Raw genomic sequence first — 17,559 nt, 5'->3', positions numbered from 1 at the left:
TTACCAAATTATCAGGACCTCTGGTTGGGAGGGACAGTGGGAAGAGGGGAGGTGGTGTCAGGGGAAAGGCACTGACATTTCAAACTCAGCTGGCGACTCCAGCCCTTGGTAATGGCTTTAGTAACTTCACAGCTGATCCCTGTGATTGAGCATCAGGACCATTGAATGCTAATTGGGTTGAAAAGCTTCCCCCTCATGTGCTAAAACTCTCAGGCAGTAAAAGGCTTCTGACCATGTCTGGAGTTGCGTGCTGGGGACAATGTGGTGGGTTGCCTCTGTCTACGCTTAACTGCTGTTCGTCTTCCCGGCTTGACGGGGTAGGGTTGCTGTACATACACAGACTTTAAAATTATTTTTAAATTATTTTTTTAAACTGAAGAATGGTTGATTTACATTGTTGGTGGTTTCCGGTGTACAGCAAAGTGATTCAGTTATGCATACACACATACATACGTATACATACATACATATGTATATATATATTCTTTTCCAGATTCTTTTTCATTATCGTTTATTGCAAGATATTGAGTAATATTGAGCACAGTAATACTGTGCTCTACAGTAGGACCCTGTTGTTCATCTATTTTACATATATCATATATCTGTGTGTCTCTGTTAATCCCACACTCCTAATTTATCCCTCCCCTCACCCTTTCCCCTTCGGTAACCGAAATTTTGTTTTCTGTGTCTGTGGGTCTATTTCTCAAACAGACTTTTTTTTTCTTTTTTTTTTTTTTAAGCAGATTGCACCTTGCTGTGGCTGGATCAACACTCTGGAGTAAGCTGTTTGCCCTCAAAACTGCTGGGGCCGCAGCCATGGAGCTGCAGGATCCCAACGGGGTCCTGACGTCCATCTGCTCTGTTTTTTTCAGGTGCGCTGAATCGACAGTCCTGAGTTTTGAAGTTTTCCTGGAGGGGACGTGAGGGGATTTCTCCAGGATCGATGGGACTCCTTTTGTGGTGCTTCAGTGCTTCCACCATGAAGCGCTCATTTCCCTATGCACGTCCCCCCGCCCCACCCCACTGTTTCCTTTACTCTCTCTCCTCCCACCCCCAATTCCCAGAAGAAGATCTAGGAATCAGGTCCAAACATAAGATCTTTGGAGAATCCTTGCGTGTGTTTTTTTAAATTTTTATTGGAGTATAGTTGATTTACAATGTTGTGTTAGTTCCGGGTGTACAGCAAAGTGAAGCAGTTATACATATACATATAATCCACTCTTTTTTAGACTCTTTTCCCATACAGGTCATTACAGAGTACTGAGTAGAGTTCCCTGTGCTATACAGTAGGTCCTGATTAGTCATCTAGTTTATAGGTAGTGTTGTGTATATGTCAATCCCAATCTCCCAATTTATCCCTCTCCCCTCCCCACTTTCCCCCCCTGGTAACCATAAGTTTGTTTTCTACACCTGTGACTCTATTTCGAATCCTTGTGTTTTACTCTCGTCCTGAAACTAGATAAAGCCTAGTCATCAATCAACAGGTGAGGAAGTAGAGCCAGGCATTGGTTGAGTGTTGATGTTTCTGGTACAAGCTGACTCTCCGCTCATCATCCCACACCTTCATCAGCCATCATCCTGCTGTCTGTCACCTCCTCTTCTCTGAAGAAGGCCCGGGCCATCTTTTGAAAATACAAAGTCCAGCATTGAGACCCTCCCAACTGAGAGAGCAGGAAGGGCCAGGGCTGCTGAGGTGTGCTCCCTGAACCCCACTCAGGGGATCTGTGTTGTTCCCACCTGGGTGTATTGTGTGGACCCCCTAAAATTCCTCCAAACCTCTGCCTCTGCGCTTCCAGATTGCCCCTGAAAGAAATGAACAATAATCATAATACCCACCACGTACTGACCGCTGGTCTCCTGAGGGCTGCCTTGCCATTGGACAACATTTGTTGAGCTCCTACTGTTTGCCAGACAGCGGGTACATGCTTTATGTGTGTTTAGCCCTTCTGACAACACTGTGATTTAGGACCTGTTAATATGTCTATTTTGCTGAAATGGAAACTGAGGTTCAGAGTGGTTAAATAACAAGGAAAAGTCCATGTTTTTACCCCCTACACTAATATATATGTATATTTGTGTATATATATTCTATATATGTATATTTAACATATATATGATGTTGACTGAAAAAAATGCACAACCTCAAAGTTGAGAAATATGTTTTATTGGGTGGGCAAAACTGAGGACTTAAGCCTGGGACACAGCCTCTCAGCTCTCTCTGAGGGACTGATCCAAAAAGGAGAGGGAGGAACCATCAACTATAGGAGTTTTTGCAACAAAGACCAGGTAATCGGAACATGGAAAGATTCCTGTTAATTAAAGAAAACCAGACATCTCGAGTTAATGACTTTTTAGTGTTTTTCTGTGTATGGGAAGATGCAAAAGTCTGGGCTCACTGAAATCCTTCCTTTGATATGCACCTCAGCTATGTGGGCCAGTATCCTGTGCTTTCTCATCCTGTGTTCCCTCGGGGTGCACCATCAGGGGAGGCTGTGGCAGTTGACTGCTAGATGGTGGGCATCCTGTTTCCATCCTGAGTTTCCTCAGGGTTCACTCTTGGGGCGGCTATAATGTGATGGCTTGATGGCTGCAACATCCTTTGTTTACTGATATGGCAGGCAACATTTTTTCATTGACAATTATATATATACAATAGACACTGTTCGTGTTACATATATTATCTATTTTACGTGCTACGTGTTTTTTAGAATCTTTGCAAAAAACCTTGCAAGGTAGGTGTTATTCTTTACATTTTGTGAAAAAGAAATTAAAGCCTCTAACAGGCTGAGAAATTTGTCAGGTCACTACATCACGATTAACAAGTCAGTGAACAAGATTTTGAATCCAAGTAATCCTTTTGTGAAAACAAAACCCCCCCAAAAACAAAGAAACTATGTTCTTTCCATGCTCCAAAATATATTTTGGTCAAGTGACTTAAGAAACTCTCCCTTAAGCTTGTCTAAAGCAGAAAATAAGACAACAGTGCTTGACTGGAAATTATCAAAAGGCAGGATCAAGCAGGAATAATGAAAGGGAGCCTGAGGTTTCGGGGGATGAACCCACTGGCTAAATAGGCCCCTGGAAACAGAAACCCACTTTTTTTTTTTTTAATTCATTTGTATATTGTTTATTGACTGTTTTCCTCCAATAGAATGTAATCTTTTTTTTTTTTTAACATCTTTATTGGAGTATAATTGCTTTACAATGGTGTTAGTTTCTGCTTTATAACAAAGTGAATCAGCTATACATATACATATATCCCCATATCTCCTCCCTCTTGCTAGCTCATGATTTAGGACCCACGCACAGGAGAATTCAGGCTGCGTTAATAGAAAAATATGACTTGCAGCCCTGGAGATGTGGCTTCAGAGGAAATGATGACTTAATGCTTGTGATCTGTAAGAATGTTAGTGTTTTGGGTCAAATAACCTATGCATTTTCTCAAGGGAGGTAGGTTTGGGGAAAAAAGGCAATAATTAAACTGAACATACCAACAAGGAAAAAATAATTTAACTGTTATGATGACTCATTTAGTTGGCAGCTTCAGGTAATGAGGTGCTCTGGATTAATTTTCCTGAGAGCAGAAACATATCCCTTTAAATGATGAAGCATGTTATCTTCATCAATCTTTGAAGAAAATATTTCCAAGGTACATTTTATATTCTCTTTTGTCAGTAGTATTCTTGACAATTTTTAGGACTAGAGACATAGTTTTGTTTTTGTTTTTAAAGAGTTTAAAGAACGATTTGATCTTTGAAAATCATGTTACATCGTTGGTCCCCAGTGTTTTCATCTACAGTATGTGAACTTTGGGTTAGATGATCATCAAGGTTCCTTCCATCTCTAATATTCTCTAAGTAAAGGGCTCTTGTGCACAATAAAATTTAAAACATAAGAATCATCGAGGGGGCTTGTTAAAAATGCAGATTCTTAGGTATCATTGTTGGAGGTTCTGATTCAGTTGGTTTGAGTGAAGCAAGAGAACCTGTATCATAAATGGGTGCATACCCATGGCCATTTTGATGACCTCATTTTGAGAAACTGATTCTTTTTCCAGCCTCAGATAACAGATGTCATAACCATTTTTGGCCACCAGGGTACCGTTGCTGCCCTGCCCTCAGTGGTGTGAAGTTGTAAGGGGCTGACCAGACCCAGAGGCCTGTGCTTTGATAGTTTGCTTCTGATCCCATCCTCAGTATTGTCACTTAGTTAATGTAGCTGCTGAGGAAAACCAGATAATCGAGCTGCAAATTAGGTGCCCTGCATTTGTACCTATGAGTCATTAAGTTTTCATCTCAGGCTGGGTAGGGGCGAGGGGAGGACTTCCATTTTCTCCTGTAGTCTAAAGTGCATAAATGAGCCACGGCTATCTTAGACCCTGTTTGGAGGTCTCTTACTCTTCGTTCGTGTTCTTTCTCATCCTCAGAGTCAAGTTTCTGGAAGGGCGACATCAGGAGAAGTGGCAGATTTCTGTGTAAATATGTTAACATTTCATAGTGAGGTTTGGGGTCAGGGCTGTCCCTGACTTCTCTTTTAAATTTCTTTATTTTTTAAACAGTTGTATTGATGTATAATTCACATGCCATACAATTGACTCTTTTGAAGTATATGCAATTCAGTGGTTTTTAGTAAAATCTGTGAATTTATAGAGTTGTATGCACCTATCATGTAATCTAATTTTTGAACATTTCCATCACCCTCCAAAAGAAACCTTGTGCCTATTTGGAATCACTCTCATTCCCACCCCCAGACCCATTCAACCGATAATTTACTTCTTACCTCTATAGATTTGCCTTTTGTAGACATTTCATATAAATGGGCTCATACCGTATGTGGTCTCTTGTGTCTAGCTTCTTTTATCTAGCGTAATGTTTTTGAGGTTATGCAGTAGCATGTATCATATTGCCAAAGAATATTCTATAGTATGGATATACTACATTTTATTTATCCATCCACCAATTAATGGACATTTGGTTTGTTTCCACGTTTTCGCCGCTCTGGCTGATGTGTGCATGTAGTTTTAATTTCACTTGGGTGGTTACCTAGGGGTAATTACCTGGGTCATATGATGAATCAGTGTTTCAAAGTAGCAGTTTCGAATTTGACAATTCCACCAGCAATGCATGAGGGTTCCAGTTTCTCCATATCCTTGCCAACACTTGTTATTATTGGATACAAGTCCTTTATTGGATATATGATTTTCAAATATTTTTTCCTAGTTCATGGCACGTCTTTACTTTTTTAATGGTGTCTTTTGAAATGCATTATTTTTTATCTGAATGAAGCCCAGCTTATTTTTTTCTTTTATCAATATACTTTTTGGTGTCATAGCTAAGAAATCTTCGCCTGACCCAACATCAGTGTCTTGATGCTTACCTAAAATCTTGTAGGCTTTGTTCAATAGGAAGTGACCAGTGACACCTACTATTTAGTGCCTTGTTTAAACAGATGAAAGATGAATATGCACGTTGTGGCCTGAACCTACTCTAATGAAAGCTTGCCGACAGTTTTCCTAAGGTCGTGAAGGTGCCGCAGCCAGACTGGACTCCTCCATCACCATGCCATGGCCTTCTGAGCATCTCTTCCTCATCTTAGTGCCTGCCAGCAGCAGAGGAAGGAGAACATAGGTCTTTCATGTACCTTTTTGTACTATGAGGTAGCACTGTGCCCTCCTTACTTTTTCAGAGCCTTAGGTAGAGGACCCTACCCTGAGGTGCCACAGCTGGAGGAACACAGCCCTTCTCTTTCTATAGGTTTTAGAGTGAGATATCGGGACAGTAGCTCAGTCTCAGGCAACAAAAAAAACCAAACAAAAAACCACCCACTACCTTGACTAATATAGTGGCCCATATAAATAAAAGGGATGAACCCAAGTTCACCCAGGTAGAAAGTAGTACAATGAGAACTGGAACTTAAGGCCTCATGACTCATTCAGCTGTGAACACTGACCCAGAACTGGGGTCCGCAAACTCTGGCCCACTGATCAGATCTCGCTTGACTCCTGGTTTTGTACATAACGTTTTGCTTGAACACAGCCACACCCATTCATTAACGTATTGTGCATGGCTGTTTCTGTGCTACAGCAGCAGATGGGCAGTTGCAGCAGAGACATATGGTACACAAAATCCAAAATGTTTACTATCTGACCCTTTACAGAAAAGATCTGCTGACCCTTGCTCTAGGATGCCATCTGATTTCTGATAGCACCGAGGAGAATAATTCATGCACATTGGGTTAGATTGTTCATCTCATGTCCTCCTTAGGTCAAAGATCTCTTAAATGCTCACCCTTGCCATAGCCAACTTGGGGAGCATTTTCTAAGGATGCAGAAATATTTCTTGCCAGGTCTTTCCAATCCACACTGCTCCCTGACTATCGTTCTTAAAACCTATTTTTAAAAAAATTTTTATTGGAGTATAGTTGATTTACAGTGTTGTGTTAGTTTTCAGGTGTACAGCAAAATGAATCAGTTATACATATACATATATCCACTTTTATTTTTTTTTAGAGTCTTTTCCAAATAGGCCACTAGAGAGTATTGAGTGGAGTTCCCTGTGCTAATAAGAAGAGCAGGTTCTTATTAGTTATCTATTTTATGTATAGTAGTGTGTATATTTCAGTCCCAATCTCCCAATTTAGCCTCCCTGCCACAATCCCCTGGTAACCCTAAGTTTGTTTTCCACATCCGTGCCTCTACTTCTAAAACCTGTCTATTTTAACCAACTACCACTCATTGCTTACTGTCTCTGGCTTCATGTACTTGATAATAAATCTATTTCTTGTTCTATCCTGGATGACATGTTCCACGGACTGAGATAATATCTTATTCTACATAATTTGTCCTTGATATTGTCTATCTTGGCGTCTTCATCTATGTCCCAAAGAAGACAGTCACACTCTGTCTTCTGGTACTACTACTAATACCACATTTTATGGCATGAATTTGACCCAGCGCACTGAACTATCCCTTTAGAAGCTGTATGCAACCTGTCACTGGGTTTTAGCACAGAGGTAGAACTCAGATTAGTGTTCATATTTAAACAAATCTACTTGACCAGAAGCTTTTTGTCTCACCATTTATTTTATTACACAAGTAACTTCTGTCTTTGCATCTATGATGTAAATATTTTTAATTTCCTAAATTATCTGAAAAATTATTTAGACCTTCCATTTCAGTAGGCATTGGAATTGCTGTGTGATGACTATTTCATTATTTTATTTCCAAATGTTAAATTAGGCTTCAAGCTTTGGCCAAGAGTAGACAGAAAAGGGTTTAAAAAGAAAGGAAGAGTGGGAGAGACTTCTGATGCGATGGAGACTTAATCAAGATTTGATTTTGAATCAATAATTTATAATAAAGGTTTGATTTTGAATCAATAATTTATGTCATTGCAAAATAACTCCCTGGTAAAATTCCATTCTTTGGTCATCATTAAGTACAGAAATTAACAATCAGAATATGCAGTGCTCTTCTTCATTTTCTAAAAACAAACCTATATCTAGATGAGAGGAGAATTCATTTCATAACTCAGGCTCTGGGCTTACGACTCCAAGTCCTGTCTTCTTTCAACCATACCTGCTAAGTTTCTGTCTAACCTCTTGAGCATGAGGTAATGGCTTCAGCTTTCATCCCCTTCCTCAGTATATAGCTTGGTGACTAAGAGTAAGGGATCTAAAACTTGAGAACTTGGGTTCAAATCTTGACTCTAAAATTTACTTGTTGAGTACTCTTGAGCGTGTTATCTGTTTTTGCCTCAGTTTTCTCATCTATAAAATACAGATAACATTACTCCTCTCAGGGAGTTGCTATGAGGGTTAAAAGAGAAAATTCATACAATGCAAGAATTTATCAGTTCTTGGAACACAATAAATACCGAAAAAAAATGTTAGCCATTATCAAGGGCCCCTCATTTTATGGATAATATAGATTCGTTTATATAGGTCTAATATTTACATATACATAAACATTTTGTACCTATATGTGTGTATACGTTCTTCTTAGAAATTGAGCAGTCAACATTCACATCTAAATATGTGCTCTGTGAAATGCAGATCTCCTGTGTACAGACACAGTGCTATAGTCATCTATTGCTACATAATAAAGAAGTCCAAACTTAGTGGTGAAATAAACAAAAATTTTAATATGTGTCCAGATTCTGTGGGTCAGCAATTCAAACAATACACAGAGGAGATGGCTTGTCTCTACTCCATGACTGATGTCTGAAACCTCAGCTCATGAGGATTCAAATGGCTGGGGCTGGAATCATCTAGATAATTTTAATTCACACGTCTGGCCCTTGAGATGGGATGACTTGAAGACTGGGCCCAACAAGGACTGTTGACTGGAGTGCCTATAGATGGCTGCCCATGTGGCTTGGACTTCTCATAACGTGGTAGTTAGGATTCAAGATAGAGTATCCCAAGAATGAGTGTCCAGGGTTCAAGCATTCCACGAGAATCATGCAAAATCATGCATGACCTTTTATGACCTAGTCTTAGATGTTACATAGCATCACTTTCATTATATAGTATTGCAGGCGTTGGAGATCTTTTTCCATAAAGTGTCAGACAGTCAATATTTTAGGCTTTACAAGCCATACAGTCTCTTTTGCAACTACTTAGCTCTGCTGCTGTGATGTGAAAACAGACACAAACAATACATATACTAAGGAACATGGCTGTGTTCCAATAAAGCTTCATTTATAAAAGCCGGCAGAGGCCTAGATTTGGCCCACCAGCCATAATTTACTGACCCCTGCTCTATTGTTTGAAGGCATGGAAAGCCTGCCCAAATTCAAGGGAAAAATGCCCACATCTGGATGCGAAGAACGGCAACGAATCTGAGACCCTGTATGAAAACCACTACATATGGGATATTTATAAGAGGATCTGTCTGCATACCTTGATTCTCCCATGTATGTTGGATATGAGGTATTGGGACATCTTACATCTCTGTAAGCCTGGGTCAAGGTCAAAGTTGGAATCTGAACTTAATGACCTTGATTTCTGGAATAATTGGTAACTCTAATTATGATTTCCTTACACTCCTTACCCCAATAAATATACCACAAAAGATAGATTTCAAGTAAACAATTGCTTTATGGCAGATTTTTATTAAGTCTCCATTGACTGAATTACTCCATTTTGGTTGGAAAGCATGGGTTTTGTTTCTTTCCTAAAGAGGTCTGCAACTTTTCAGATGTGGCATTTCATTCTACTGAGAGGATGATGTAGGTTTTTATAAACGGAAAAAGCAGGGCAGGCTGAGTTCACTCAGATCATACTAATGCTTACAGGAATAACCGAAACTGGAACACAGGCTTCCAGGTTTTCCTGTCCTGTGCTCTTTGCGGTAGGTGCCATTGTCTGCTGGGCCTGGCAGTAATAATTTTTGACCTTTACCTCTCTACGCTATTGTGAAGCGGTTTTGGGTTTTGTTAGCTTTCTTATGAGTTTGTACTAAACTGTGTCCATAAAATAGGCTGAATTCCTCAGGGAAGGTTGATAGCTGTTACTGTGTTATCACTTAAAATGTTGTGTTGGTTACCTTTTGTTCTTTTCTTTTCTCCAGCTGTCTCCTGAACTTAAAAGCTATATTATCCTAAATGAAAGATGTGCATCTGGTGGAAAACACTAATTTAAGGGATGAAAATTCCTGATGATTGCCTCAGTCAACCCTTAATACACACTGAGCTTCATTAGTAAATAGACAACTCTCAGACCTTTCCCTTGGAAGAGGTCGCATAATCAGGCTTTGTGTTGATTTTGCATTCTGTTCGTTAGAGACAGAACAAATTAGAATAATTGGCTGGTACAGGGAAAGCACAAAGAACTTTCTTCTATTTTTGTGATGCATCCCGTAATAAGGGTTGAAAATGAGACTAGAGGTAAGAACGTGAAACTCAGAAGAGCAAAGGAGAGAGGATATTGTTTCTTTGAAAATATTCTTTCAGTGTTGGCCCAGAAGAAATAGGAAGCTGAGGAAATTGGTTTTTTTGTAAATGATGATTTTTGTGTTAATGATGTGAATTCCACAATTAGTAAGAATCAGGAAGCAAGCATCCTTTGCCACCAAGGACTTGGGAGCAAATGAAACCATAAATACTCCCCCGCTCTTGGAAACCCTTTTGGAGCAGTAATCAGAGAAGGGTAAAGGCAAAGCCTCAGGGCAAAGGTGTTCAGAGCAAAGGGATAGGAGGAGAACAAAAGGAAAGTGGATATTTTTAGAGCTGTCATTTTGAAATTTACCTGCTTCTGATTCAGTGCTGCTTTGCTACCGTGTTGGTCCAGTGGAAATCCTCAAAGCAGGAGCAGCCGTATTTTAAAATAATAAGGTTAGAGCAAGTGACTTTAATCCAGGTCTCTTTAGCTCAAGAGCACAGAGGAGAGCGTGAGGAAAGGGTGAGGCCACAAGGAATTGTTCACTGGGTAAATTTTCCCCAAACCTCCCTAAGTGGGAGAAATTGACCACTGGATTATGTGCCTTGAAGGAAAGCAAAAATGTTGAAAGCAAAGAGTGTGGAGCTTGTTTAGAAAGCAAGCTCTATCATTTGGTCACCTTCTGATAATAGCATTCATTGGCTGAGACCTGACCATTTACAATGAAGGCACTTCTGTAGGTAATAAGCTCCAGGAGGGCCAGAACTGAGTATGTCTGTTTCAGCATTTAGCATGGTTTAGCATCTTAGAGCCCGGTACATTATTGGCATATAGTAGACTTAAAAATGAATATTTGTGGATTGTCTGAATGAGTGGATGTGTGTGTGATTCACATCCTATTTGCGGGTCCTATGCCCTACAGTGGGTTTTCAGTGTCAGATTGTGAAAGTATTTATGCCGGGGATTGGCATTGTTCCCTATCTAATCGATAAAGATTACACATCAAAGGACGTTACACTGACAGCCCAAAAGCCTCATAGGAATTACTTAACAAAAAAATAAAATTGGATTCTGCGTAATTTCTAATTTATAAGCTGGCCAGAACACTGGTATTTCAGCCAGTCCTCTGGTAGTTCCAATGATGTCCCCATGATCACCCAGGCATAATCAGAATGGCTTTAGGATTTGGGAGCCAAAATGTTCCTCAGTATTTACTGCTTTGCTAGTCCATTTAAGAAAATGGACTATTGAAAAAACAGCTTCAGACACAATATGGCATTTTATGATTTAGCACGAAATCTGAGAAATATAGAGGTAATCTGAAGCCTGCAATGGTAAAGTTCCCTCTGCTATTGAAGTTATTGTCTTTAAACAATGATTCTACATCAGTAATGCTATATATATATATATATATATATATATATATTTATGATATTCAGGTTTATTTCCTCTTCTCTCTAAGCAAGTAATTGGTTGGTTGGTATGAGAGATGGTGTGGCTTCCAAAGGTGAAAAGTATTATTTTGTTGTAATTTCCGGCTACCTAAGGATGGGAGAGGCCCAGGACACTGCAGTCAGTATATTATGTGGAGCAGGTTATATTGTGGTTTATTTATGAACTTTTACGTGTTTATTTTCTATGCAAGTTTGTGTGCTCCTTTCTGAGTTTTGGTAGATAAGTGTTTTGTAACTTTGGAATACTTGGAGTTATATATCTATATATCTATATAACTTTCATATATATATATATTTTAACGTAGTAGTTAAAGCCGTGGAGAGAGTACTAGTCTACGCAGGTTCAAATTCTGGCTTTACCCTATGACTTCCCTGTGGTTTCCTCTGCTCACCTATTAAAAAGGAGTATAATAAGACTGCTGTGGTGAGTTATATACTAAGTGCTATTTAAGCATTTGCTATAATGATTATGTATACTCGAAGGCAAGGAACTTGCCCCTTGATCGTCTCTGTATTCCTAGTGCTTAAGAATTCCTAGTGCTTTTCTAGTGCATTGTCTTAGGATAGAGATAGCTCAGTACAGTTTTTCTCACTATAAAGTACTGTTACGTTGAAAGTGTTTGTTTGTGTACTAATAATCTATGACATATCTGCTGAGGACAAGGAAAGGAATAGTTTTAAAACTGCAATGGATAACAAAAGATTGTATGATGTAATGCCTTTATTATGTAATGATAAAACTAACAAATGATCATGGTAGAAAATTTGAAAAACTCCTAGACAAAATAGAGATCAACAAAATTTGCAGTAACTTTCAGAGTGTAGAGTTGTCCATGAATATTAGTGCTTTCACATTTTCCAGGACTTCAAGTAGACTCTGCTTCTTAAGAGTCTATTCATGAGATTTTATTTTAATGATGTTTTCATCATGGGGGGACACACACACACAAATCTGTTAAAAAAAAAGAAAGAAAGAAACACATGTAAATCACTGATGTTTCAGATAGCCACATGAAATAAGGTGAGAAAGGTCAACAAGCTGAAAGAATGTGGAGTAGCATCTCCTTAATCGCTTACATAATTCTGATAATTACCTCTTTGTGGCTAAAGTAATTAATGGGGAATCTAATTCAAGAAAAACGTATGAACTTCAAGCCTTCTTGAAGCCAAGTATTTCTTTCCACAAAAGGTTACTTTCCACGGCCATGCTTCCTTATCACCCGACAGGGAAAGAGTGTTGTATGGCAAAGGATCTTCCCGAAGGAGGGTGCTTCCCACGCTGATTGTCATCAGTGACTTCGGAATTACTGTTGCTGTATTACCAAAATCTTAAACTAGGATATTTTTGACAAATGCGGTCCTTAGTTAATTTTTAGAGCTACACACTGTCAGATGGCTCTGAAATAACAATTGTCTGGCTATTCTTCAGGGTGATCGCAATACGGTAATGACCTTGAGGTATCACTGAAAAGCAGGAAGGTGTGAGTCTTCCTTTGGTTCCAGAGTGAAATGCGAGCTGGAGTTGGAGTTGGAAAAGAGGCCGACAACCAAGTGATAGAGAAGGAAATGTGAGGTCATTAGTGAAAAAGCAGGTTTAAGTTAAGGTGAAAAGGCATGAGGAAATGGTCAACCGTTACAGTATTACAAAGATCATCACGAAGCATATCCATGAATCTGGTTTGTATTGCAATCTGCTGAAAAAGAGACAAATATCCTGGCCTGGCCTTCATGGAGATTATATTTTATTGATTCTGATGATAGATTATTGTTGAAGAGGGCCTCCTATAAATTATAACCATGTAAAGGCAGCAAGATAATTCTTTTTTCTTTATGTATGTGTTTCTCATTCCTACTCACTTCTCTCTTAGGGGAAGAGAAAATCACAAAAAAACAAAAATGTCAAATCTCAGCTATTCATTTGCAAAATAATTTTTTCCCCAAATTCCAATGGAGGCAGTTGGTTAACCGTTAAGATTTGTAAGGCTCAAAAAGCTAGATTTTTACAAAGTGTAGCCAAATTTTATTCCATAGGTAATAGCTTTGGAAAGAATATGTGATGATGCAAGGTTGGAAAAAGCTGGGTTTTCTTCTGTAAATGACTTCACTGTGTTGGGAGAAGAGGCAGAGAAGAAATCAAAGTAAGTAAACATGGGGTGAGTTTTTCTGATAGGGGACTCTAGTGCTTTAAAATAGACTACATAATCCTAGGGATAATCTGAGGGTAGAACAGACCAATGCCTTATTTCCAATCTGGTACCCTGGAAGAAAACAGTGTATTTCCTTTGAGGTCTTGAGAGGTTTTTCTTTTGCTTTGTTTTGTTTGGGGTTCATTTTGTAGTCAACCTTACTAAGGTATCATTTGCATACAACAAAATGCAGACATTTTTAGCTAACGGTTCAGTGACTTTTAATTAATGTATACATTTGTATAACTACCACCCCCATAAAGATAGATAACAATTCTAAAACCCGAGAAAGTTTCCTCCTAGGCTTTTGCAAAAGTATCCCCATCTCCCACCCCAAGGCAACCACTGATTTGTTTTTTATCTTTCGAGATGAATTTTGCCCAGTTTAGAATTTCATGTCAGTTGAATACTACAGTAGGTGCCCTTTTGATCTGGCTTCACTTGCTCAGCATATGGTTCTTGAGATTCATTCATGTTGGGATGTTTTAAACCAGGACTTTAGCCTGGCTGGCTGATTTTGTCTGAAGGCACCTACAGGTACATCTGGGTCTCTGGCATTGTCACTGTCTGTTCTTGGCTCAGTATTTTCAACTTTACTAAGAAGCACAAGGTTGAAGTAAGGAAGATCACTGTCAGTCTACTGGAGGTGAAGTGGGTTCTGTTATGTAATATTCTCAGCATAAACTGACCTGCTTGGAATCATTGTGTTGATAATCGACAAGGATACTCTTCCTCCAAAAACCTTGATACTATAAAACTTCTAAAGGACGCTGTCCTAGGACTCTTTTAATTTTTTGGGAAACATTTCTGGAAAATTCAAATGCTCACAACCTGAAAGAAGCAATTATTCAACTGAAGGCTAAGTCTGCTCAAGTTGAGTTGTCCGACCTTTACATGCTGATAGAACCCAAATAGGCTTGCAAAACAATGCTCTCTTATTGGATATAAGCACATAGACTATTTAAGATGGACGTGTATATGCAGTAAAGTAAAAAAAAACAAAGACTCTTTGAGTTTCCCTTGCAGGTTTTTAAAATTTTTTCATTTAAGTTTCTATAGCGTATGCTAATAGTTGAGGGTAACCTCAGGTTAGTTTTAGGTCCACTCTTTACATAAATGTTGAAGTACTCCATACCCACCTTTTTTCTACCTTCCTTCTCTTCTTCCATCTTTCCTTTCTAACTTCTTATAATCCATTATACTTAATCCTGCATTTGTTGAGGTGGCAATTAGTGTAGGAAAATTGAAAGCAGTGTGAAATTTTGCTGTTCAGAATGCATGTTGACCAAATTCTATATTGAGAAAAGGTCTGAATTTACCCACAGGAACCCTTTCTCAGCGTCTTTGAATACAGGCCATAGAAACTGGGCTATAATATCCTGACAGGTATGTCGAATTCATAGCAATAGCCCTCAAAGAGCTTACCTAGCGTACGTAGATGCGTATGAATGCATTTAATGATTGCTTTATTGGCAGCAGTGCCAACATACACAGTCTATTTTGTTTTATATCATTATCATTACCTGCTGTTGACCACTGTATACATTGCTAATGGTGTGGTTCCTTTGGCTTGTGAATTTCACGGCCAAATAATATGTAATTTATTGCACACTTCAGTGTAGAAGATGGAGACTCCATAAATTTTCGTGTGCTCTTTGCCCCTTTGGAATGTATTACACTGAGATCAGGCAAAGTAATAAATTTACTTCAAATGTGTGTGATAGCTAAACATCAATTAGGACTGACGGGCAATATTTCTTCTTCCAGCAACATAACAATTTTTAAAGACTAAGCCATTGAACGTGGAGTTACTGAACATGGGACTCAGTTCACTGGGATCCCTTCTCAGAAAAATAGAAGGAAAACTTGAATTGGATATGTGTGGCTTATTCAAGTAGTAACTGATCAGCTACATCTTGGTGAACTTAATTTGTCACAATCGTTTGGTATTTTATTAACTCTCTTCCCCTTCTTCCCCTGACTCTCATGAGAATGGATTATGAGTATCTTAAAACATACTAAGTCGTCTTCCATCCCTGTTACTCTAACTACAAAAGCCCACTTTCCTTATCCAACGTAACTTACTGTCTTTTAGAGTAGCTGTGGTTTTAATTCTCTACAGAATTCAAACCAGCAAGAGAAACATTTTCAAGGAGCCACCACATTGTAGAGCTTTAGAAAGAAGACTTCAGAATTAAGGGCAAATATATCATTTTATGGCTAAAGCACCTGAGGCGTAAAGTAGGAAGGTAACCATCGAGGTCAGGGAAAGGGGTTGAAGATCAGGTTTCAGGCTGAGAAAGAGTCTACAGGGACTCAATCTGAGCAGTTCAAAACCTGAAAGGAGACCACGAATGTTCTGGGAAGGCTGGCATCTGGCCTCAAGTGTGGGATTTCAGACAGGGGGTGGGCCCGGGGGGAACTGAGCTTCTGCAGTAGGCAGAGAAGTCCACCTCATCTCCAGAAAGTGCCACTGACATCAGGGAGTTGAGGGGAAAGAGCAATGAATTCCAGTCCACCTGAGAAAGTTTCAGATACTTCTTGAGAAAGAACTTGGACAAGCGCAAGTCCCGAGCAGCCTCTTTAAATCCATGCCCGGTATTTTCTGGTGGAGCTGCTTAAACCCTCCAAGTGACTCCAGTGTTTTAATTTCTCTCTCTATTTAATTCCGACAGTTCTATGATTGATTATTTAATGGGCAAATAAGTAGGGTCACAAAAGAGTGTGAATGTATTTTACAGGATGAGGATGGGCGGAGTGGAGCAGTCTGGAATAGGACACCAATAAAAAGGGATCTGGGTAAATAAGAACGTCTATTAGAAAGGGAGAGGAATTCGCAAGGAAATTAGTGCCTGACACCACGCCCTTCTCTCTGCATGTTTAGAAGCTAGTTTCTAATTTTCTTTTCATAGGAGATGTCCCTGTGATGAACTGTCTTTTACCTCCACACTGTTTATCACATGGACATATGGTGAAGTTTGCGTGAGAGAAAGCAAGTATTAGAATTTGTCTTGCGAGCAACTATAAACACTTCCTGGAACAATCTAGGGTAGAAGGAAAAGGAAAGGAAGGTGGAAACAAAGGAGAAAGACAGGTAATGATGCTGGAGTCTCTCGCTGGGATTTGTGGTATCGCTTTTTGAAACTAAGTACAGAAAGTCAGAACTTGACTGATTGTTTCTTGAGCACGGTTTGTTTTCATTTTTTTTTTTTTCTTGCTGTCTCATCAGTTATTCCAGCCAGTGCTATGTCATTTTCAGTTTCAGTAAGCATGCCTGTCTTGTTTCCATTCGCATTATTCATGCAAATGTTGACTGAACTGATGACCCCGAGTTATCAAGGAAATATTAGATACACCAGTGGATACATTTCTTAATTTTAGAAAAAAATTACCGAGTGAAGGTGAAAATAACTCCTCTTAAATTTGCCATTTAAAAAAAACTTCTCCTAACATACAATACCTCATTGCCTAATAATGCCAGATAAATGAAGAATTCCTATGTATTCATGAACGCAGGCTAGTCTGTCTATTTTTTGGCAGGTATGACCGTTACCGAGGGTAACGGCCTAGTTTGCTGGCCGTGTCCTGTCTCCTAGAAAGTGGTAGTTTCTGTTGTCTTTCAGTTGGTCCATTGGATATCAGAGGTGAATTTATAAAACTATACTTCCCTTTACACTTACTTTGTTTTGTTTTGTTTTACTTGAAGTATAGTTGATTGACAATGTTGTGTTTCAGGTGTACAGCCAAGTGATTCAGATATATATATATTTCTTTTTCAGATCCTTTTCCATTATAGGTTATTACAAGGTATTGAATATAGTTGCCTGCGCTATACAGTAGGACCTCGCAGTTTTATCTATTTTATATATAGTATACACTTACTTTGTGTGATCCAGGCTGGTCAGACCACATGATTCCTTTCACTTCTGATATAATTTTTCAGGTCCAACCTCAAATCTTTGATAAGAAGTTATTTTAAAATAAGTTTATTAGCATGTGTGTGCTCTAAATCCAACAGTAGTTATTAGAGATATGGTTTT

The 17,559-nt window shown here is 39.0% G+C and overlaps 1 protein-coding gene and 1 long non-coding RNA gene across 14 annotated transcripts in view; one reads left to right on the top strand and one right to left on the bottom strand.

The window, feature by feature from the left end:
- LOC309623755 (ELKS/Rab6-interacting/CAST family member 1-like) overlaps nucleotides 1-17,559 on the bottom strand; it is a 128,963-nt gene that overhangs the window by 23,128 nt on the left and 88,276 nt on the right. For 12 of the 13 annotated variants that reach the window (XM_082380925.1, XM_082380927.1, XM_082380912.1 and 9 more), the window contains one exon: nucleotides 12,037-12,285. The exons of the other annotated variant lie outside the window; for it this stretch is intronic. Coding sequence is in view for 1 of the 12 variants with exons in the window: in XM_082380921.1 (XP_082237047.1) it covers nucleotides 12,260-12,285 (26 nt within the window). In the remaining 11 variants the exon portion in view is untranslated. Of the gene's footprint in view, nucleotides 1-12,036; nucleotides 12,286-17,559 lie in introns of those variants that run through there. 13 annotated transcript variants of the gene reach the window in all.
- On the top strand, nucleotides 13-4,831 carry LOC309623780. The gene is made up of 2 exons (XR_014241633.1): nucleotides 13-960; nucleotides 1,460-4,831. It is a non-coding gene; the product is annotated as an uncharacterized lncRNA (long non-coding RNA).

The sequence above is a fragment of the Balaenoptera borealis genome (assembly GCF_965194805.1).
Source record: "Balaenoptera borealis genome assembly, chromosome: 2".
Classification (NCBI taxonomy): Eukaryota; Metazoa; Chordata; class Mammalia; order Artiodactyla; family Balaenopteridae; genus Balaenoptera; species Balaenoptera borealis.
The sequence above is the reverse complement of the archived record's forward strand: the minus strand, read 5'-3'. Positions and strand labels throughout refer to the sequence as shown.